General features: G+C 54.9%; 2 protein-coding genes across 8 annotated transcripts in view; one reads left to right on the top strand and one right to left on the bottom strand.

Moving 5' to 3' along the window:
• Positions 1-12,909, bottom strand: part of IKBKG (inhibitor of nuclear factor kappa B kinase regulatory subunit gamma) — a 23,336-nt gene extending 10,427 nt beyond the window's left edge. The window contains exons 1-2 of one of the 4 annotated variants that reach the window (XM_009235431.3): positions 12,760-12,909; positions 2,210-2,411 (exon numbers count right to left, since the gene is read on the bottom strand). In XM_009235431.3, coding sequence (XP_009233706.1) covers positions 2,210-2,396 — 187 coding nt within the window. In that variant the 5' untranslated portion in view covers positions 2,397-2,411; positions 12,760-12,909. Of the gene's footprint in view, positions 1-2,209; positions 2,412-11,837; positions 11,946-12,759 lie in introns of those variants that run through there. The other 3 variants (XM_063721153.1, XM_009235430.3, XM_024240411.2) reach the window with 3 other exon arrangements.
• On the top strand, positions 6,652-23,564 carry G6PD (glucose-6-phosphate dehydrogenase). Of its 4 annotated transcripts, none has more exons than XM_024240409.3 (13): positions 6,652-6,790; positions 8,101-8,228; positions 18,791-18,828; positions 18,923-19,031; positions 19,579-19,796; positions 20,458-20,619; positions 20,797-20,922; positions 21,288-21,381; positions 21,829-22,015; positions 22,154-22,389; positions 22,492-22,568; positions 22,674-22,766; positions 22,864-23,564. In XM_024240409.3, the coding sequence occupies exons 2-13, from the start codon at positions 8,109-8,111 to the stop codon at positions 22,952-22,954; spliced, it is 1,551 nt and encodes a 516-aa protein (XP_024096177.1). In that variant the 5' UTR covers positions 6,652-6,790; positions 8,101-8,108; the 3' UTR covers positions 22,955-23,564. The 4 variants fall into 4 exon arrangements, with proteins under 4 accessions (XP_024096177.1, XP_024096178.1, XP_002832357.2 ...); XM_024240410.3 differs by having other exon boundaries at positions 6,653-6,790; positions 20,461-20,619; XM_002832311.4 differs by lacking the exon at positions 6,652-6,790 and adding an exon at positions 7,239-7,475 and having other exon boundaries at positions 20,461-20,619.

The following is a 23,564-nucleotide window of genomic DNA, read 5'->3' as shown; positions in this document are numbered from 1 at the left end:
AATTCAGCAGTTTTCGGTATATCCATCAGGTTGTGCAACCATCCGCACTATCTAATTCCAGAACAGTTCCGGGATCCCATAAGCAGTCGCTCCCCCAGCACCCTCCTCATCCGCATCTGCCTCTGCAGATTGACCTCTTCTGGGCATGTCTCACACTAGTGGAGTCACACACTAGAGACACGCAACTTCTTCTGTGAATCTCTCCCTAAACATTCTAAGTACAGCCTCCACCATGGACATAAGCATGTACATCTTGGGGGACAGACATCTTCTGGGCCCTTAGGGGCTTGGCCCAGGGCCTGACACATGGAGCTACCAAGTTTCACCTGCCACCCACAAAGCTCAGGTCAGGGGGAGCAGGGGGGGTCACACAGGACACCCTCCTTGTGTCCCTGGAGCCCGAGGGAAGCTGCTGCACTCAACACACAGCCTGCAAGGGAAGCAAGGGCGCCATACGCTGTGCCAGGGTCCCTGCACAGCTGGCCTGCAACACTCACCCTCAAGTCCCCCTCAATAGAGCATTCTCCTGGGGATGAGCAGAGGCCCCCAGTCTAGCTGTCACGTCTCTGTGCACCAGTGCTCTGAAGATCCTAATACACTGGGTCTCACCAGGGACAACTGTATCCCCCAGGGATCATTTGGCAATAAATATCTGGGGATATTGTTAGTTGTCACAACAGGATGGGTGCTACTGGCATCTAGCAGGTACAGGCCAGGGACTCTGCTACACACCCTACAATGCACAAGAGAATTCTCCAGCCCCAGGTGCTGATGGCACTGAGGTGGGGGACCCTGTCCTGGAACAGCCAGGTCATGTTGGGTCTCCATGCTCCAGCAGGGCCTCTCCAATTCAGCCTCACCGTCGAGGAGACCAAGCAGCCCCTTGACAGCAAGCTGACTGCACTGACCCCTTCCTCCATGGAAGGAAAGGTGATTTGCCTTGACAGTAAGAGGAGACACATCGCAGTCATGGGTCTTGTCCCTGCCCACGGGATGTCAGCCAGAGCCACTCTCTGAAGCCTACAGACTATGTGACTTGTCAGCACAGAGCCCCACATAACATCTCGGACCACAGTCCAGCAAAGAAGGCGGGGGAGTGGGCCCATGACAGTGGTCTCTAGTAGTCACGGCACATGCCACCTCGCCCAGGAGCTGCCAGCCAGCCAGGACACAGAGAGCCAATTGAAGGTGCCAGCTCAGGGATGACTCCTGCAAGGAAGGAGTGCTGTCCTCTACGATGGGATGGACACAGGCCTGAGTCCCCAGCAGGAACCAAAGGATGAAACAAAAGGGGCTACAGGCCCCACCACACCCAGTGAGCCACGTGGGGAGTCTGTGCCGCCCCTCCCTGCAGCTCTGGGACCCGCGGTTTAGAAAGCCCCCGCAGCAGAAAGGCAAGAGTATACAGCGGGTGCCACCTGGCCCCGCCGGGCTAACCCAGGGCAATGCAGAGCAGTGGCAGGGAGAGGGGGTGAGGGGGAAGAATGGCAGGGGCTGGGGTGCCATCATGCCCAGGGCGCGGGCAGGAGCGTGCAGCTGAGCCCTGAACCCACAACGACCTGGAGCTGAGCAGCACGAGGGTGAGGGGCGCCCGGATGGCAGTCTAGGAAAGAACTCCCCAGTCCCAGCCACCGGGTGTGGGAAGTCAGCCTTCACCTCCACTGAGGTGTGTGCCGGGACTGCCCCAAAAGAATGTTGCCTGTGGGGGCCACACACCTTCCTTCCCAAGACAGACCACGCCCCTCTACCAGGGCATGCCCCGCCCATTTCCAGGGCAGGCCCCACCCCCTCTCTGGGCAGACCACGCCTCTTCCCAGGGCCGAATCTGCCCTGTCCCAGGATGGACAGCACTTCATGAGTGCTCAGTGCAGGGACACAGAGGCCTGGACATGTTGGTCCAACCTGGAAGGTTCATTCCAGCTCCAGAGCTCCCTGTAAGGTCCAGCAAGGCTGTCCTGGAGCCTACCCGGCAGCGCACTTCTCCCTCTGCCCACCCCGGCTTCTTCTCCTGTGCCTCCTTTCCCTTCCCAGTACTGGTCCTGAGAGCATGCTAAACTTCCTCCCCGCTAATCTGCATCTCAGAGTCTACTTCCTGAAACCAAGAGGGAGGGCAGCACATCCCCACCGCAGGCCCAGGAAACGCAGAGGTGCAGATGGGGAGAAGACACCTTCCCCTCAGCAGGGCCGGATCCCCTGACTCTTTCCTCACCTCGGAGCTCTTGATTCTCCTCCAGGCAGCGCTGGAGGGTCTCAGGAGCGCCCTGTTCTGAAGGCAGGTGCAGCATGGCTGGCTTCCCCAGAGGAGAGTCTTCACCCAGCACGTCCTGATCTGCTGCCGGGCCACCACTAGGCTGCACCATCTCACACAGTTGGCTCTTCCAGAGGTGCCTACTCATCCAACAGGGCAAGGGCTGAAAGAGAAAGGCAGCAGGGGAGTCACAGGAGACCCACATCCTTACCCAGCAGAAAAAGCCTATGAGTTCTGGGGCTACATTTTAAACAGAATGCTGATAATTCGCCTAGTGTATCAGGATGCTAAAGTGGGTTTTCAGTCTAAGGGGTAGCAGATACTCCCATTCCAAAAGGAGGTGCTGGACCACCCATGTGGGACTTGGAAAGGCCTATCTCCAGGCTGGAAATGGAAGAATTTCACCAGAGGTGGGAGAGTCGGGACAGGACTGTTTGTGGAGGGAGATGTCAGTATGCTGGGAATCCTGATCCCCTACACACCTCCAAGCAGGAGAAGTGGAGGGTACCGGCCCCTCATTGAGTGTAGTGGGCTGAATGGTAGCCCCCCAAAAAGATATGCCCATGTTCTAACCCCTGAAACATATGTGATTTGGGAAAAGGGTCTTTGCAGATGTAGGATCTCAAGATGAGATCATTCTGGGTGACGTGGGTAGGCCCTAAATCCAACAACGTGTCTTTATGAGAGACAGAAGAGAGAAGCCAGACGGAGATGCAAGGGGAGGAGGCCATGTCGGGACTGCCTTGGAGACTGCAGTGAGGCAGCCACAAGCCCAGGAATAAATGGGGCAGAAGCTTGGGAGAGGCAAGGGAGGATCGCCCTCTTAGAGCCTTTGAGGGTGTGGGCTTGCTAACCCTTTGGTTTTGGACTTCTAGTCTCCAAAACTGTGAGATTAAAATGTCTGGCCGGGCACGGTGGCTCATGCCTGTAATCCCAGCACTTTGGGAGGCTGAGGCGGGCCGATCATGAGGTCAGGAGATCCAGACCATCCTGGCTAACAAAGCGAAACCCTGTCTCTACTAACAATACAAAAAATTAGCCAGGCATGGTAGCGGGCGCCTGTAGCCCCAGCTACCCAGGAGGCTGAGGCAGGAGAATGGCGTGAACCCGGGAGGCAGAAGAATGGCATGAACCCGGGATCGCGCCACTGCACTCCAGCCTGGACAACACAGCGAGACTCCGTCTCAAAAAAAAAAAAATACAAAAAATTAGCAGAGTGTGGTGACATGCGCCTGTAGTCCCAGCTACTTGGGAGGCCGAAGCAGGAGAATCGCTTGAACCCAGGAGGTGGACGTTGCAGTGAACTGAGATTGTGCCACTGCACTCCAGCCTTGGCTTTCAGAACAGCCCCTTCTCCTGGTTTCCTCCCTATCTTGCTGGCTACTCCTGCCCAGGCACTCTCACTGGGTTCCCACCCTTCATGTTGGGGTGCCCCAGGGCTCTGTCCTAGGACATCTTCTTCTCTGTAACTTCATTCACTCCCACAGGAATTCTATCCAGTCTCATGCCTTGAACTCCAATCTTGATGCTTAATTAGACCTCTTTTCTAAACTCCACATTCATTTATCAAACTCAACATTTCTACTTGGTTATCTAGTAGCCCTCTCAAAACGAACCTCTCTAAGACCTCCGACAGTCCCCAAAACCCAGATCTACCCAAGGCCTTCTTTGTTATCAGCTGATGGCAAATCCATCCTCCAGCTGTCAAAAGTCATTTTGATTCTCTCTCTCTCTCTCTCTCACACACACACACACACACACACAAGAGCACATCTAATCCATCAAGAAATCCTGTTAAAATGTATCCCCCAACCGATCTGATCACACTGAGCAATTAACTATTTTAGGTGTCATAATGATATTGTGGTTGTTTTTCAGAGTCCTGTCTTAGAGAGAAGCACACTTAAATGTTTAAAGATGATGTCTGAATTCACCTCCAAATAATGGGAAAACTCGTAGGTATATACCCGAGAGAAATGAAAACACATGTCTCCACATGAATGCTTGTAGCAGCATTACTCATAGCAGCCAAAGAGCGGAAACAACCCAAATGTCCATCAACTATGAATAAACAAAATCTAGTACATCCACATGTTATAACATGAACAAATCTTGCAAATATGCTAAGAGAAATAAACAAGTCACAAAATATTAAACATTGTATGATTCTATTTATATGAGATGTCTACAACAGGCAAATCCACAGAGACATAAAGTGGATTAAAGGTTGCTGGGGAGAGCCACTTAGGGCTGGGGGGAAGATAAGCTGATCTAAAGGGTATGGGGTTTCTTTGAGGGGTGATGAAAATGTTCTGTGAATATACATACAACAAACCATTGAATTGTACACTTTAAACGGATGAACTGTGTGACTTGCTAATGATATCTCAAGCTGTTACTGAAAATAATAATGGTGGCCAGGCATGGTGGTTCACACCTGTAATCCCAGCACTTTGGGAGGTCATGGCAGGTGGATCACTTGAGGTCAGGAGTTCGAGACCAGACTGGCCAACATGACAAAACCCTGTATTTACTAAAAATACAAAAAAAAAAAAAAAAATAGCTGGGAGTGATGGTGCATGTCTGTAATCCCAGCTACTTGGGAAGCTGAGGCAGGAGAATCGCTTGAACCTGGAAGATGGAGGTTGCAGTGAGCCAAGATCATGCCACTGCACTCCAGCCTGGGTGACAGAGTGAGACTGGGTCTCAAAAAAAAAAAAAAAAGAGGCCGGGCGCGGTGGCTCATGCCTGTAATCCCAGCACTTTGGGAGGCCAAGGCGGGCGGATGACAAGGTCAAGAGATCAAGACCATCCTGGCCAACATGATGAAACCCCATCTCTACCAAAAATACAAAAATTAGCTGGGTGTGGTGGTGCACACCTGTAGTCCCAGCTACGCGGGAGGCTGAGGCAGGAGAATCGCTTGAACCCAGGTGGCAGAAGTTGCAGTGGGTGGAGATCACACCACTGCACTCCAGCCTGGTGACAGAGTGAGATTTTGTCTCAAAAAAAAAGAAAGAAAGAAAGAAAAAGAAATAAAATAATAATGGGAGAGGATTGCAAGGGATATAAACAAAATTAGTCACAAGTTGATACCTTCAATTGTTGAAGCTGGTAGCTGTGAATGTAAGATTTACCATACTGGCCGAGCGCAGTGGCTCACACCTGTAATCCCAGCACTTTGGGAGGCTGAGGCAGGCAGATCACCTGAGGTCAGGAGTTCAAGACCAGGCTGGCCAACATATAGTGAAACTCTGTCTCTACTAAAAATACAAAAATTAGCTGGGCATAGTGGCGCACGCCTGCAGTCCCAGCTACCTGGGAAGCTGAGGCAGGAGAATCGCTTGAACCCAGGAGGAGGTTAGAGTGAGCTGAGATCGTGCCATTGCACTCCAGCCTGGGCGACAGAGCGAGACTCCATCTCTCAAAAACAAACTAAAAAGATTTACTATACTACTTTTTCTACTTTTGTACATTTTTGAAATTTCCAATAATAAAATGCTCAAAGCACTGTCTCTGAGCTGGATTACTGTAATTACCTCTTAACAGGTCGCCCTTCTTTTACCTTTGCCCACTATGGTCTGTTCTCCCCACCACTGGGAGAACGATCAGTGTAAGACGTAATTCCGATCACATTCCTCCTCTACTGAGAACCCTACCATGGCTCCCCGTTGCCTTCTGTGTAAAAGCCAATCTCCCTACAACGGCCTACAAGGCCGTGTACCATCGGGTTCCCCATCCCTTCCTCTCCAACTGTGCTCCCCTCTCTCACTCTGCTCCAGCTATAGTGACTATTCCTCTCATGTGCCAGGACAGCGCATTCATGCTCAGATCACAGAAACGGTATGAGGATAGGCAGATGTTGTCTTGCAAAACGAGCAAACAGGCATATGAGATCAGATACCTAGCTGCCAAACTATATGTGAGGCATTTTCGAAGAATTTAACGACCTCGATAGAGCGCAATCAAGTTTGGTGAACAGAAAATGTCTCTGAACTAGAGTAGTCCTCGCACAAGGAGTAGGGTCAGACCCCGCAGTGGAGGAGGAGGGAGGAGTGGAAACAGTCCAGCTCGCCGCCCAAGTAACCTGGGTCATGAATCGGCCCGCCTTGGCCAGTGCTCCAGAAGCGCGCAGCAGGAACGGGCTGGGGCCCAAAAAAGAGCGGGGAGCCTGAACGTCCGGGGGAAGTCTCGGAGGCGGCGGAACGCCCACCGATGGAACCCTGTCTTTGGGGAAAAGGACCACACCTGTCAGCAGAGTCCGTCAGACGTGAGAAGGGTGGGAGCCGCGGACTGTGAACGCTGGTAGGCCCCCGGTGCTCCCAGAAAATCCCAGTTTCGCGGTCGCCCTTCCCTACTCCGCTGTCGAAATCCCCGCTTCCGGCTTCCGGTGTCATAGCTGTGGGATCCGGAAGTAAAAACACACAAGCCCCGCCCCGGGAACACGGGAAGCCGGCGAGAAGTGCGAGGCCGCGGTAGGGCCGCATCTCGCTCCGGAGAGAAGTCTGAGTCCGGCAGGCTCTGCAGGCCCGCGGAAGCTCGGTAATGATAAGCACGCCGGCCACTTTGCAGGGCGTCACGGCCTATACGCCCCCTCGTCTCTCGGACGGCGGCGTCTAGCCTCGGGGCGCTCGGCCGCCCCGCCCTCTCCGGGGGAGGAATCAAGAAGAGACTGCCCAATAGGGCCGGCTTGACCCGCGAACAGGCGCGGGTTCCCGGGGGAGTGGCGCGGCAGAAGGCCCCGCCCAGGAGCCGAGGGACAGCCCAGAGGAGGCGTGGCCACGCTGCCGGCGGAAGTGGAGCCCTCCGCGAGCGCGCGAGGCCGCCGGGGCAGGCGGGGAAATCGGACAGTAGGGGCGGGGCCGGGACGGCGATGGGGATGCGGGAGCACTACGCGGAGCTGCACCCGTGCCCGCCGGAATTGGGGATGCGGAGCAGCGGCAGCGGGTATGGCAGGCAGCCGACGGGCCGGCCTACAGCGCAGGTGCCCGAGAGGCGGGGGCTGGCCTGGGATGCGCGCGCACCTGCCCTCGCCCTGCCCCGCCCGCACGAGGGGTGGTGGCCGAGGCCCCGCCCCGCACGCCTCGCCTGAGGCGGGTCCGCTCAGCCCAGGCGCCCGCCCCCGCCCCCGCCCCCGCCGATTAAATGGGCTGGCGGGGCTCAGTCCCCGGAAACGGCCGTACACTTCGGGGCTGCGAGCGCGGAGGGCGGCGACGACGAAACGCAGGTAATCAAGCGGGCGGGCGCCGCGCAGGCGGAGGAGCGTACTGCCCCGCGCTGCGCCGCGCGGCGGTAAAATACACGCTGTTTGTTGTGCTTGAGAACCGAGCAGAATCGAGAGGGTCTTAACCAATCCCTTTATACCCCGCATCTCCTCTCTTGAGCCCCTGAGACCCCGAGAGCGAAGGGGACTTGCCGACCGGGGTCACCCAGCTTGGCAAGGGGAGGGCTGGAGCTGAACTCCAACATCTGCACCATCTCCCATGCTCCAGGTCATTGTGGAGTTCCCGCTACAGTCGGGAATGAGATGGTCCTGGGCACGGAGTTCCATGCCTCACAAGGATTTTACTCGGTTGTCCAGAATTGATGCTCTAGTCGGAATCCACCAATGCTTTGGGTAATTTTGTAATGTACACCCTGAATGAAGGCTGCCTAGGAGAGAGTGGCTGGAGCCCAGAGCCAGCAGTTTCTAACGCATCAACCACTCCCCAACGCCCAGCCGTTCACAAGGAGTGATTTGGGTAATCAGGTGTCACCCCGGTGTGAGACCCCAGAGAAACTCTCAAGAAAGGGGCTAACTTCTCAATGCTCTCCTGTTCTTCTGCCTTGTTAACCAGCCTTTCTTCCACCAGACAGCGTCATGGCAGAGCAGGTGGCCCTGAGCCGGACCCAGGTGTGTGGGATCCTGCGGGAAGAGCTGTTCCAGGGCGATGCCTTCCATCAGTCGGATACACACATATTCATCATCATGGGTGCATCGGTGAGTATCTCCCAGGCCCCAATCTTAAAAGCCAGGAAGTGCCTGCTCCATGCCTCAGCTTTTCCAACTAATTGTTGCAGGGCCACACAGGCTCTGCTAAGTTGAGCTCCTCCTCCCGCTCCTGCTAGTGCGCCAGGATTATCCCAGCTCTACCTGATGTGCATATGCACTTGCAAAACATTTCTTTTTTTTTTTTTTTTTGGAGATGGAGTTTTGCTCTGGTCGCCCAGGATGGGCTGCAGTGGCGCGATCTTGGCTCACTGCAACCTCGGCCTCCTGGGTTCAAGCGATTCTCCTGCCTCGGACCCCCAAGTAGCCGAGATTACAGGCATGCACCACCACACCCGGCTAATTTTTGTATTGTTAGTAGAGACGGGGTTTCACCATGTTAGCCAGGCTGGTCTCAAACTCCTGACCTCAAGTGATCCGCCCGCCTCGGCCTCCCAAAGTGCTGGGATGACAGGCGTGAGCCACCGCGCCCGGCCGCAGGACATTTCTGAACCCTGTGCCTAGCCACTGAATGTAGCCCTTAGTCCTGGAGTTGCAGGCTCTTTAGGGACTGTCTAGATGGACTTCTTGGGGAAAACAGGGAATGCTATTCATTCTGTGGTTTTTTCAAACCTGTTCATGCTTTAACAAATGAGTTCCAAAGGCAGGATCTGAGGCCTGATCTCTGCCTCTTCACTAACACTTCAAGTTCCGTCGATACAAACACTTAGCTTTTCTTTGAACACTGTCTCTTTGCCTCAATTTCGAAAGCCTACCAAGGAGCTCTGCCTCACACCACCTGGCCCCAATTGTCCAGCTTGTAGAACCGCCATTCTGCACTCATAGGAAAGACCAAAGAATAGTATAGCATGAGGATTTCCATGGGAGGGGAGGGAGGGGTGGTCCTAGGACAGCCATCGCCCCAGACTAGAGCACCCTCCCCTGTGTCCCATGGGGCAGTGAGACTGTGCAGGGGCTAGTGGAACAAGGGCTTCATCTCAAATTACACGTGGTCTCAGTTTTCACTTTTAACCCTGGATGCACTCAAGAATCTCTCTGCTCACTACTGTATGACCATCTTTGCCATTAACTTACCTTGTAACCTTGAGCAGGAGCTCTATCAAAACTAGTTAGCTCTTCCACATCGTGCGCCCGTCAGTGCTGGGTGAGCTCAGTGGTTCTTTGTTCACATAGAACAACGCGCTGTCACACTTTGCCAAACCTACTCCTTGACACCTTTGTACTTCTGATCAGAATTTAGAAAAGGAGAGCCAAAAAGGAATGAGGAGGCAGCCGAGGGAGAAGGGCTCTGCCAGTGGCAGAGTAAGGAGGGGCCATTGTCCTCTGACTCCCCATAAGCCTGAGACCCAGGAGAGGTACCAGGTGGAGCCCACAGTAGATTGGGCTTGGCCTCAGCCCCAGCCCCAGCCTGGTCCCCTCAGAAGAGCCATACCTGGCCGGGCGTGGTGGCTCACGCCTGTAATCCCAGCACTTTGGGAGGCCGAGGCAGGTGGATCACCTGAGGTCAGGAGTTTGAGACCATCCTGGCCAACATGGTGAAACCCCGTCTCTACTAAAAATACAAAAATTAGCTGGGCGTGGTGGTGCGTGCCTGTAGTCCTAGCTAGTCAGTAGACTGAGGCAGTAGAATTGCTTGAATCAGGGAGTCAGAGGTTGCAGTGAGCTGAGATCGCACCACTGCACTCTAGCCTGGCGACAGAGCGAGACTCTGTCTCAAAACAAAACAAAACAAAAAGGCCGGGCGCAGTGGCTCACGCCTGTAATCCCAGCACTTTGGGAGGCTGAAGCGGGTGGATCACGAGGTCAGGAGATTGAGACCATCCTGGCTAACATGGTGAAATCCCGTCTCTACTAAATAAACAAAAAATTAGCCAGGCCTGGTGGTGGGCGCCTGTAGTCCAGCTACTCAGGAGGCTGAGACAGGAGAAAGGCGTGAACTCGGGAGGCGGAGCTTGCAGTGAGCAGAGATCGCAACACTGCATTCCAGCCTGGGTGACAGAGTGAGACTCCATCTCAAAAAAAAAGAAAGAAAAATAACAAAAATTAGTTAGGTGTGGTGGCACCCATCTGTAATCCCAGCTACTTGGGAGGCTGAGGCAGGAAAATCGCTTGAACCCAGGAGGTGGAGGTTGCAGTGAGCCGAGATGGCACCATTGTACTCCATCCTGGGCGACAGAGTGAGTGAGACTCCATCTCAAAAAAATAAAAATAAAAAGAGCCATACGTGTATCGGCCACAAGCCTTAACAGCCAGGACTCTGACCGTTAAGCCCTTAGTCCAAGAAGCAGACTGGAGGAGAAGATAACTGAGGTTGCTTTCTCCATCCCCACCCCATGCTGTCACAAGGCACTGCAACAGAGCAACCCAGATCACAATGATGGCTTATGACTCCTGGCCTTCAGCTCTTATTAGACACCTCATTGAGAGCATCCAAGCTTGCTGTGTGACTTGGAGCAAGTGTTTTCCTTTTCCTGAACCTCAGCATTTCGTGTAGCAAATGACAGCTTTTGAAACGAGGGCCCGGGGTCCTTAGGCTTTTCCAAGCTGATTGTGTCATTTTACTGCCTTTGCCTGTGGCCAGCTTGGGGTTGGGCAACTTTGTTTTGTTGAAATCAGTGGGGTTCCCCTTTGCTCTCCTCTGTTCTGAGAGAGACAACCTGAGGCTTTCAAAGCAGAAATAGGAAGTGCCAGCTCCAGCACTGTGGGTAGGGGACAAGGAGTCCTCTCTCTGAAGAGCCTCGTGGTTTGTTTTTTCCTCGTCCTGCTGGAGGGGGAGATGGGAGGTGGCGTGCTCAGGCAGCACCTGGAACAGCTCTGGCTCCCAGGCTCCTTCCACGCCTGATGCCTCACTTGGTGCGGGAGGTAGGCAGGGTGGCACTTGAGGGCACGCGATCCTAGAATCTGCTGTTCCAGGAAAGCAGCCCGTTCTCCATTCATTAAGCAGACAGCAATTGGGTACTTCTGGGCCCCAGCAGCCAGTCCCCTGCCCTCCTCAGGGGACCTATGTGCTATTGTGGCCAGGGAACCACAGCAAGTAAGCAGACCAGCAAGAGCTCAGGCTGACGTATGTTTCAGAAGATACACATGGGCCCTGTGTCCCCAGTCCCCCAGAGCACATAGATCCCACAAAGTGGGCCTGGAGAGCACAAACACAGAAGGAAGAGCAAATGCCCGGAGCCCCGAGTTGGGAACAAGCTCGGCATGACCTAGAAACTGAAAGCAGGCAAGTGGCTGGCAGACCCACAGCCTGGGCAAGCAGGACACCCTGGGGCAGGCTGGACCCACGTGGCCTTCCTCTGTCCCTTCCTCCTCCCTAGCCAGCTTACCTCACACTTGCCCACATACCCAGTTTCCTTCCTGGGGGCCCTGATGGCACCTCAGAGTTACCAAGTGGGCCACTTCCCGCCTTCTCAGGACTCCCACCCCTACCAGAAAGGGAGCCGAGGTACTTACTGCCCCGTTCCAGAAAGCTCTGGCCTTGTAGACCAGTGTGTGCCTGGAACAGCATGTTTCCCCACCTGATGGGACCTCGATGAGGCTGGAGAGCTTCACAGGGAGTGAGGGGAAGAGACTGGGATTGATAGTCTGCGGGGTCCTCACCTCTCTGGGCCTTAGTTTCCCCACCTGGATCACAAGGGCCATGGGCTTGATGGGCGTTCAGGACGCATCCCAATGATGGGCCTGTGTGAGGGATGACCCAGCGGCCCCCGCCCCCCCTTTCCTCGGAACATTTCTGGGCTGACTTCCCCATTGGTCTGATAAGATTCTTGCTGTGTCATGATGATGTTGGCACTCCCCCAAAGCCCCGGTGACTCATGAGCCCCCGGGTATAGCAGGGAGGCCCTTTTGTTGGTTTTTCAGCTGAACTAACTCAGCAGCCCCCAGGTTCTCTGGCCCCAGTGGCCAGGAACCAGCTGGGCCCCTGCCAAGGCCCAGGGCTCCACCCAGGGAGTCTGGGCAGGTCCTTGACCCCAGTGAGCCTTGGGGATGGGATGGCCCACCCCCGCTGGCCCCCCAGCAGGCATCGCGCTCTACCATGAAACCCTCATGCCAAGACAAGGGCTGCAGCGATTTGGGTTTATAAAACAGACAGGTCGTGGTCCAGGTCCCTTTGCCCTGGCTTAGCCAGATGTTGGTGGCTAGAGATCTTCATCATGCCCTGCTTCTACTAAGTCACCTTGTGTTCTTGGGCAGATCCCTCCCCTCCTGTGGTCCTCAGGACAGAGGAGGGTGTGGGGAAGATGAGAAGCTCCCAACTGCTTTTCACTAAGGACCCCTTGAATTGCCCCCACCCACATGGCGTGAATAGACTCTTGACGAAGCTGTCAGGTTTCCCGATGTCTTCCCATGTTTGTTCCTCCAGAAAGTCCCACTAGAGCGTCGCAGCCAGCTGGGAGGGCAGGGCTACCCCTGAGTCCTGAGGAGAGCAGCTCAGTCCGGCTCAGCTCAGCTTAGCTTAGCTCCCTGTCACCATGGGAGAGAGCGGCCTGCCTTACCCCACCCCTACTGTCCTCCATCTTACCTCACCTCGCCTCTCAGATGACTTGGAGCCCAGCAGACGGTCGGTTGCAGGGGCTGAGCTGAAACAAGGTGAGCCGGTTCAGTCTCTAGTTAATCCCAAAGGGAGCAGCAGGAACAAACGGCCTGGAGCATGGGGCTGCTGTGACTCAGCAGACCAGTCCCCTGCCACCAGTGCCTTTCTGGAGTCTGTCCCGATGCCTCCCAGTCTTCCGGAATTTGGTCATGAGCAAACATGACCTGCTTTGAGTGAGGCTTAGAGGTATTTGCAGGCTGTGGTTCTTACCGTTTATTTCAGGGTCCAGTTAGTTCCCAGCAAGCTGGCCCTTTCTGTGTGTGGGGCCAGCCGTGAGTTGATGTGACATGGGCAATGTTCCCCTCCCCAGCCCCACTGATGGCGGGGTGCTGTGAGGAGCTGAGTGGAGGAGCTCCTACCCCAGGGTGAGGGGTTGTCTGCTGGACTTTGAAGGATGCAGCAGTGAGAGGTCCGTGTGGCTGTAGTCCTGGCACTGAGCTCACCTGAGGAGCGTCACAAGTGGAGCAGGGCCCCTGAAGAGCGCAAGCACACAAGGCACCCACACTATAGCAGTTTCCCTCCTGGAAGCCCTCTGGTGGCTTCCTAACTGCCTGGCTCTGGGTGAGGGCATTTGACCTGGTGGCATGGCCCCCATTCTGTAATGGTTTGTAGAAATGGACCCATCCATGGTTGCAGTGCCTGATTGCTTCGAAGAGCATGTGTTTTTTTTTTTTTTTCGTGAGATGGAGTCTTGCTGTCACCCAGGCTGGAGTTTGGTGGCGCGATCTTGGCTCACTGCAACCTCTGTCTCCTGGATTCAAGCGATTCTCCTGCCTCAGCCTCCTGAGTAGCTGGGATTCCAGGTGCCTGCCACCACACCCAGCTAATTTTTGTTTTTTGTTTTTTTTTGAGATAGAGTCTTGCTCTTTCACCAGGCTGGAGTACAGTGGCACGATCTTGGTTCACTGCAGTCTCCACCTGCGAGGTTCAAGCAATTCCCCTGCCTCAGCCTCCCGAGTAGCTGGGACTACAGGCATGCACCACCACATCCGGCTAATTTTTTGTATTTTAGTAGAAACGGGGTCTCATCATGTTGGCCAGGATGGTCTCAATCTCCTGACCTCGTGATCCACCCGCCTCAACCTCCGGAAGTGCTGGGATTACAGGCATAAGCCACTGCGCCTGGCCTGTAGTTTTAGTAGAGATGGGGTTTCACCATGTTTGCCAGGCTGGTCTCGAACTCCTGACCTCAGGTGATCCACCCTCCTCAGCCTCCCAAAGTGCTGGGATTACAGGCGTGAGCCACCACGCCCAGACTATTAGTTTTTACCATGTTTTGTTGAAATATATGTCGTGGGCCGGGCACGGTGGCTCACGCCTGTAATCCCAACACTTTGGGAGGCCACGGCAGGTGGATCACAAGGTCAGGAGTTTGAGGCCAGCCTGGCCAACATGACGAAACCCCATCTCTAGTAAAAATACAAAAATTAGCAGGGCGTGGTGGCAGGTGCCTGGAGTTCCAGCTACTCAGGAGGCTGAGGCAGGGGAATGGCTTGAACCTGGGAGGTGGAGATTTCAGTGAGCCAAGATCACGCCACTGCACTCCAGCCTGGCCGACAGAGTGAGACTCCGTCTCAAAAAAAAAGAAAAGAAATATATGTCATGAAGAACACGGATGGTGCAGGTCTAGCTTGTTGATGACTTTTCACAAACTCAGCACAGCCACAGAAACTGCTCCTAGATCAAGGAACAGAATATGCTCTGCACCCAGGAAGCCCCCTCACCTGGGGCCCTCACAGTCACTGGCCCCCAAAGGGTCATTTCTGACCCACTCCCCACCCTCCTCTCCATCGTTGGTTTTCTCGCCGTCTTTCGTTGGTGCGCAAATCTTAACTGTACAATTGGCTGTACACCCTCATCACAATAAAGGCCATTGTCATCTCCCCAGAAAGTTCCTGGGTACCCATTCCCAGCCAGTCTGCCCCTGCTCCAGGCAACCACTGATCTGATTTCTGTCACAATGGGTTGCATCTCTGATGCTGAGATTTCCCGGTGTTGCTGAGTAGTATCCGTTGTATGAATGCATAGTTTGCCGGGTCACATGTTAATTCAAGTGTTTGACTTGTTTCCAATTTGGGGCCGCTATGAACTAAGGCTGCTGTGACCATTCGTGTGCAGGTCTTTGTGTGGACTTGTGCTTTCATTTCTCTTGGGATGGAACGGCTGGGTCACATGATAGGTGTGTGTTTCACTTGATCAGAGGCTTCCAGACTGTCGGGGAGCACCCACACCACCTCACAGCTCAACCTTAGCTGTTTTCATTTTCTTGCCTTACTGCACTTTTCTTGTTCCTGATTGCTTAAAGGAATTATTAATATTTCAACATTTCCTGTAAGTGTGATGTTTTTAGTATTTGTAAGGATGATGGTTTGGGGATTTTTTTGTTCTTTGTTTTTTGGTTGTTGTTTTTTTTGTTTTGTTTTGTTTTTTTTGAGACAAAGTCTAGCTCTGTTGCTCAGGCTACAGTGGTGTGATCTCGGCTCACTCCAGTCTGCCTCCTGGTTCAAGCGATTCTCCTGCCTCAGCCTCCTGAATAGCTGGGATTACAGGCATACACCACCACGCTCAGCTAAGTTTTGTATTTTTAGTAGAAATGGGATTTCACCATGTTGGTCAGGCTAGTCTCAAACTCCTGACCTCAAGCGATCCCCCACCTCGGCCTCCCAAAGTGCTGGGATTACAGGCTTGAGCCACTACGCCCAGCCAGAATGGTGTTTTATAGATGCCCTTTATCAAGTTAATGAAGTTCCCTTGTATTCCTCCTCTGCTAAGAGTTTTATCATGAATAGGTAATTTCTGAAACACTTTATCTACATCTGTTGGGTTGAGCAACATTGCTAGATTTAAAAAATCAAAACATAGCAGTAGGCAGAGAGTTCTTAGAGTTTTTTTTTTAATCTCTTAATATGGTGAATTTCAATGATTGATTTTTTTTCTATGTTAATATCAAACCAACTTTTTATTTACAGAATAAACCCAACTTGGTTCTGATGTGTTACTGTTTTTAACATTGCAGGAATTGGTTTGCTGATGTTTTCTTTCTTTTTTTAAAGAGACAGGGTCAGTGGGTCGCCGTGGCTCACGCCTGTAATCCCAACACTTTGGGAGGCTGAGGCGGGCAGATCACTTGAGCCCAAGAGTTCAAGACCAGCCTGGACAACATGGGGAAACGCTGTCTCTACAAAAAAAATAGCTGGGTGTGTTGGCATGTACCTGTAGTCCCAGCTATTCCAGAGGCTGAGGTGGGAGGATTGCTTGAGCCCAGAGGCAGAGGTTGCAGTGAACTGAGATCATGCCACTGCACTCCAGCCTAGGTGACAGAGTGAGACCATGTCTTTAAAAAAAAAAAAAAAAAACCTGATTTCAAGCAATCGTCCTCCCACCTTGGTTTCCCAAAGTGCTGGGGTGTGTGAGCTGTGCCCGGCCTGCTGGTATTTCGTGTGGGATTTCTGCGTCTGCGTGTGTGTGTGAATGAGGCGTATGGGTTTTCCCATGTGCCTTTCTCATCAAGTTTCCGTACCAAGGCTCTGTAGGCCCCGTAAGGTGGCTTGGGAAGTGTTCCCCTTTCTTCCTTCTGCAGGAAGAGTTTGCTTCAGGCTGGAATTCTCTTATGCTTGCATTTTGGTAGAACCCACTGGCAACACTCTCTATGCCAGGGGGTTGTTTCTGTAGGAAGATTTGTGGCCATTGTCCCCTCTCAGGTCGATTGCTCTGTTTTTTGTTTGTTTGAGACGGAGTTTCGCTCTTGTAGCCCAGGCTGGAGTGCAATGGCTTGATCTTGGCTCACTGCAACCTCCGCCTCCCAGGTTCAAGCGATTCTCCTGCCTCAGCCTCCTGAGTAGCTGGGATTACAGGCATGGGCCATCATGCCCAGCCAATTTTGTATTTTTAGTAGAAACAGGGTTTCTCCATGTTGGTCAGGCTGGTCTTGAACTCCCGAACTCAGGTAATCCATCCACCTCAGCCTTCCAAAGTGCTGGGATTATAGGCTTGAGCCACCGCGTCCAGCTGTTTACTTGTTTTTTTGTTTTTTGTTTTTTGAGACGGAGTTTCACTCTTGTTGCCCAGGCTGGGGTGCAATGGTGCAATCTTGGCTTACTGCAACCTCCACCTCCCGGGTTCAAGTGATTCTCCTACCTCAGCCTCCCGAGTAGCTGGGATTACAGGCATGTGCCACCATGCCCAGCTAACTTCTGTATTTTTAGTAGAGATGGGGTTTCACCATGTTTGCCAGGATGGTCTCAATCTCTTGACCTCATGATCCGCCTGCCTCAGCCTCCTAAAGTGCTGGGATTACAGGTATGAGCCACCACGCCCAGCCTGTTCGTTTTCTTATGGAGTCTCGCTCTGTTGCCCAGGCTGGAGTGCAGTGGTGTGATCTCGGCTCACTGCAACCTCCACCTCTGGGTTTCAAGCAATTCTCCTACCTCAGCCTCCCAAGTAGCTGGGATTACAGGCTTTATTTATTACAGGGATTGTTAGCCACCACACCTGGCTAATTTTTCTATTTTAGTAGAGACGGGGTTTTGCCAGTTGGCGAGGCTGGTCTCGAACTCCTGACCTCAGGTGATCTGCCTTGGCCTCACAAAGTGCTGGGATTACAGGCATGAGCCACCGTGCCCAGCTCCATTGCTCTGTTTTAGTAGGTTGGATTTTTCTAGAAATTTGTCCGTCTCATCTAGGTTGTCAGACATGGAATAAAGTTCATAAAACCCTCTCTTGTTTCCTGTCTGGGGTTTTATCCGATTGTTCCAGTTATTTATGCCCTTTTATTTATTTATTTTTTCTTTTCTTTTTTTTTTCCGGAGATGGAGTCTCGCTCTGTCACCCAGGCTGGAGCAGTGTTGCCATCTCTGCTCACTGCAAGCTCCACCTCCCGGGTTCACGCCATTCTCCTGCCTCAGCCTCCCGAGTAGCTGGGACTGTAGGCACCTGCCACCACGCCTGGCTAATTTTTTGTATTTTTGGTAGAGGCGAGGTTTCACCGTGTCAGCCAGGATGGTCTCGATCTCCTGACCTCTTGATCCACCTGCCTCGGCCTCCCAAAGTGCTGGGATTACAGGAGTGAGCCACTGCGCCCGGCCTCTGCCCTTTTAAAAAAGCAACCGTGCCAGGGAGTTGTCTGTTTCTATTTGTCTTCTTCAAACACCAACTTCCGGCTTTATTCATCTTTTCTTTGGGTTAGCTTTTCATTTTATTAATTTTACTTGTCATTATTTCCTATTTCCTTCCTGGTAATTTGGCTTGCAGTTCTATCCTTTTTCTCAATTTTTATTTATTTATTTTTATTTTTTATTTTTTTGGAGATGGAGTCTCACTCTTGTCACCCACCCAGGCTGGAGTGCAGTGGCACGATCTCGGCTCACTGCAACCTCTGCCTCCCGGATTCAAGTGATTCTCCTGCCTCAGCCTCCTGAGTAACTGGGATTACAGGTGCCCGCCACCACACCCGGCTAATTTTTGTATTTTTAATAGAGATGGGGTTTTGCCACATTGGCTGGTCTTGAACTCCTGACTTCAGGTGATCTGCCCGCCTCAGCCTCCCAAAGTGCTGGGATTATAGGTGTGAGCCACCGCATCTGGCCCTTTTTCTCACTTCTTAAGCAGAATGCTTAGCTCCTTATTTTTGAGCCACTCTTTTTTGCTAATGTAAGCACTTGAGGTCACATCTCACAAATTTGACTACATGGTACTTCTGTCGTCCCTTGGTTCTACTGAATTGAATTTTCAGGTTTTCTTCTAGAATGCAGGAGATGCGTTTATGTCTTCTGGGTCAGGGATGGAAGGCTGGCACAGGCTTGAATCTCGGGGCTCTTCTGTCTGTATATCAGGCAAGACAGACATGCTTGTGGCCCAGTAGTGATCCTGAGTAGTGCCCGGATCACCAAGGGTGGAGGATGATGTATGTAGATCGTGTCCCCAGCCACTTCTAACCACACACGTGTTCCCTCTGCCACAGGGTGACCTGGCCAAGAAGAAGATCTACCCCACCATCTGGTAAGTGTGTCCCCCACTGCCCCTGTGACCTCCCGCCAGGGACAGGCCTGGTCCTGCCCTGCCCGCACTGGTTACGGCTGTGCCCTGCCCTCAGGTGGCTGTTCCGGGATGGCCTTCTGCCCGAAAACACCTTCATCGTGGGCTATGCCCGCTCCCGCCTCACAGTGGCTGACATCCGCAAACAGAGTGAGCCCTTCTTCAAGGTGGGTGGCGTCAGGGCCTCCTCCAGCCTGGTTCTGCCCTCTCTACCAGCCCCCAGCGTGGCCAGCTTCGGGGACCTCCCCCCATCCTATCCCAGGATGCTCTCCTCCCCTCCTGCCCCGCCCGCTCTCCTATTTCCTTGAGATCCCCATTACCAGCCCCCTGTGACCAGGACTCACGGGTCCCATCCTGCTGTGCTCTGCTGCGTTTTCTCCGCCAATCATAGTTGGGTGTCATAATTTTGGAGAGAGAGCTTTCTCCAGTGTATTTCTCCCAGGTCAAAATATCCTGAAATCTGGCCTCTGTCATAAGGTACAGGGGTCCCAGCCTGGGGCAGTGTCTGTGCTGCCTGCTTTGGCCTCCCTCCCTCTGGATGTGCAGAGCTGCAGAGATGGGGCTGAACCCAGTGTGGGACCGGGACACTGACTTCTGAGGGCACCCTCCCTGGGCCTCCAGGGAAGACCCTCCACTCCCCTGGGGCAGAACACACACGGACTCCAAGAGAGGGGCCGACGTCTGTCTGCGTGTCTGTCTGTCCATGTCTCCCAGGCCAACCCAGAGGAGAAGCTCAAGCTGGAGGACTTCTTTGCCCGCAACTCCTATGTGGCTGGCCAGTACGATGATGCAGCCTCCTACCAGCGCCTCAACAGCCACATGAATGCCCTCCACCTGGGGTCACAGGCCAACCGCCTCTTCTACCTGGCCTTGCCCCCCACCGTCTACGAGGCCGTCACCAAGAACATTCACGAGTCCTGCATGAGCCAGATGTAAGGCTTGCCGTTGCCCTCCCTTCCCACCTGCCATGCTGGCCCAGGCAGTGCTCCCACCGCTCTGATGAGCGTGTCCGGGGCCGGGGATCTGGGCAGCATCCATGGCGCCGGGGCCATCCCCAGCGGGACCACAAGGTGGCAGCATCGCTCCATGAAACACTCGCCGCCTTTCCGCTCTGCTTCCCCAAAGGCCTGGCCAGGCCGCACGGTGGCAGCCTTGCTCTGCGAATGCAGCATGGCCCGTGCTGGGTGGTTTCCCAACCCAGGCAGAGGCTCTTGTCCTCTGGCTGGTTTTGAATGCAGGGGTAGTAAAGCAAAGGTCCTCTTCTCATTTTCAAAACCAATGAGGAAGCCATGCCTTGGACGCCTCTTCCCTCTGCTCCCCTACAGGCCTTCAGGCCACTCCGACCCACTGGGGACCCAGCATGAGGCAGGAGGGGAACGGGCCCCTGGCAGCATGCCAGCAACGCCACCCTGGCACCCAGGGTGGGAAGGCGTTGAGCCAGAGGGTCACCTGGGAACGCAAGGCAGGGGAGGTGGCCATGGGGGCGAGGAGGTTCTGGCCCCTACTCCCCTGGGAGGGTGTCTGAATGATGCAGCTCTGACCCTCACTCCCCAAAGGGGGGTTCAAGGGGGTAACGCAGCTCCGGGCTCCCAGCAGAGGCTGGAACCGCATCATCGTGGAGAAGCCCTTCGGGAGGGACCTGCAGAGCTCCGACCGGCTGTCCAACCACATCTCCTCCCTGTTCCGCGAGGACCAGATCTACCGCATCGACCACTACCTGGGCAAGGAGATGGTGCAGAACCTCATGGTGCTGAGGTGGGGCCAAGTCCGGGCCGGGGGACCAGGGTGGGGGTGGTGCTCAGGAGCCTCACCTGGCCCACTGCCTCCCCGAGGACGAATTCCTCCAGAACTCGGACAAGGGTGACCCCTCACATGTGGCCCCTGCACCACAGAGGCCCAAGGGCAGTTCCTCCACCTTGCCCCTCCCCGCAGATTTGCCAACAGGATCTTCGGCCCCATCTGGAACCGGGACAACATCGCCTGCGTGATCCTCACCTTCAAGGAGCCCTTTGGCACTGAGGGTCGCGGGGGCTATTTCGATGAATTTGGGATCATCCGGTGAGAGCTCTTCCTCTCTCCTGGGAGGCTGGCAGAGGGTGGCAGAGCCAGTCACCCTGCAGGGCTGCCCTTCCCTGCCTTGGGGGAGCTCCTCCTCACCCTGCAGTTCAAAACCTAAGTGTCTGAGCTGTCAGACTGGGCTGGAAAGGGCTGGACCCCTACACAGTCAAGCACCCCACGGTTTCATGATTCAGTGATAGCATCACCATGTTCTTCCTTGATTTAAGGGGACCTGGAAGACAAGGGGGACCAGGAAGTGAGTCTTGCAGCTTGTCACTAGGAAGCCTTGTTTGGGGCCCCCACGCCCTTGAACCAGGTGAACAGGGCGGGGAGTTAAGGCGAGCTCCGGCCTCTTCTGTCCCCAGGGACGTGATGCAGAACCACCTACTGCAGATGCTGTGTCTGGTGGCCATGGAGAAGCCCGCCTCCACCAACTCGGATGACGTCCGTGATGAGAAGGTGGGGGGGTGCACCCCAGTCCCCAGGACCATGCCCCGTCGCAGGCCCATCTGTGACGAGGCACTGAGCTGGGGTGTGCATGCAGAGCAGGTGTCCTCAACCCCGGAGAATTCACCAGCTCTGAGCACAGCGTGGCCTCCCGGAGGTGACCTGGACTGGCAGTCACGAAGCCCAAGTTGTCATGTCCCAGGCCTGACAGTCACTATGTGACCAGGGAAGGCCATTGCCTCTCTGGGCCTCAGCTAGTTCATCAGAATAGACTCGAGATGGACCAGAGTGGTCCTGGAGGGTCCTCAGGGAGGGGCCCTGAGCTGGGCCTCTGGCAGGGTGAGCAGAGCCAAGCGGGGGCCTCCTCCTGCCCTGAGGACTGCGCATCTGTGGCCACAGTCATCCCTGCACCCCAACTCCACACGCAAAGGGCCCATTCTCTCCCTGGCTTTCTCTCAGGTCAAGGTGTTGAAATGTATCTCAGAGGTGCAGGCCAGCAATGTGGTCCTGGGCCAGTACGTGGGGAACCCCGATGGAGAGGGCGAGGCCACCAAAGGGTACCTGGACGACCCCACGGTGCCCCGCGGGTCCACCACCGCCACTTTTGCAGCCGTCGTCCTCTATGTGGAGAATGAGAGGTGGGATGGTAGGTGATGCCTTCAAGGCCCAGCAAGGCAGAACTGGGCATGCCCTGTGTGCGGGCACTGGAGCGCCCACTGAGACACTCACGCACTGGTCCACACCCCGAGAGAGCTGGTGCCGAGGCTGCCCTTTCCCCACATAGGGGTGCCCTTCATCCTGCGCTGTGGCAAGGCCCTGAACGAGCGCAAGGCCGAAGTGAGGCTACAGTTCCATGATGTGGCCGGCGACATCTTCCACCAGCAGTGCAAGCGCAACGAGCTGGTGATCCGCGTGCAGCCCAACGAGGCCGTGTACACCAAGATGATGACCAAGAAGCCGGGCATGTTCTTCAACCCCGAGGAGTCGGAGCTGGACCTGACCTACGGCAACAGATACAAGGTGCCCCACAGAGAAGAAGCAGTGTGGAGGGTGGGCAGCCTGGGCCCGGGAGACTGCATGGTGGCAGGCAGTGGCATCAGCAAGACACCCTCTCCCTCACAGAACGTGAAGCTCCCTGACGCCTACGAGCGCCTCATCCTGGACGTCTTCTGCGGGAGCCAGATGCACTTCGTGCGCAGGTGAGGCCCAGCTGCCGACCCCTGCATACCTGTGGGCTATGGGGTGGCCTTTGCCCTCCCTCCCTGTGTGCCACCAGCCTACCAAGCCACACCATGTCCCCTCAGCGACGAGCTCCGTGAGGCCTGGCGTATTTTCACCCCACTGCTGCACCAGATTGAGCTGGAGAAGCCCAAGCCCATCCCCTATATTTATGGCAGGTGAGGAAAGGGTGGGGGCTGGGGGCAGAGCCCAGCGGGCAGGGGCGGGGTGAGGGCGGAGCTACCTCATGCCTCTCCTCCACCTGTCACTCTCCAGCCGAGGCCCCACGGAGGCAGACGAGCTGATGAAGAGAGTGGGTTTCCAGTATGAGGGCACCTACAAGTGGGTGAACCCCCACAAGCTCTGAGCCCTGGGCACCCACCTCCACCCCCGCCATGGCCACCCTCCTTCCCGCTGCCCGACCCCGAGTCGGGAGGACTCCGGGACCATTGACCTCAGCTGCACATTCCTGGCCCTGGGCTCGGGCCACCCTGGCCCGCCCCTCGCTGCTGCTACTACCCGAGCCCAGCTACATTCCTCAGCTGCCAAGCACTCGAGACCATCCTGGCCCCTCCAGACCCTGCCTGAGCCCAGGAGCTGAGCCACGTCCTCCACTCACTCCAGCCCAACAGAAGGAAGGAGGAGGGCGCCCATTCGTCTGTCTCAGAGCTTCTTGGCCACTGGGTCTCACTCCTGAGTGGGGCCTAGGGTGGGAGGGAGGGACGAGGGGGAGGAAAGGGGCGAGCACCCACATGAGAGAATCTGCCTGTGGCCTTGCCCACCAGCCTCAGTGCCACTTGACATTCCTCGTCACCAGCAACATCTTGAGCCCCCTGGATGTCCCCTGTCCCATCAACTCTGCATTCCGTGGCCACCCCGTGCCACCCGTAGGCAGCCTCCCTGCTATCAGAAAAGCAGAAGCAGCAGCTGGGATCCCTCCCAACCTCAATCCCCTGCCATTAAATCCGCAAACAGCC

This window comes from Pongo abelii, chromosome X (genome assembly GCF_028885655.2).
Source record: "Pongo abelii isolate AG06213 chromosome X, NHGRI_mPonAbe1-v2.0_pri, whole genome shotgun sequence".
Lineage (NCBI taxonomy): Eukaryota > Metazoa > Chordata > Mammalia > Primates > Hominidae > Pongo > Pongo abelii.
Note: the sequence above shows the minus strand (reverse complement) of the source record. Positions and strands in the feature narration are given on the sequence as shown.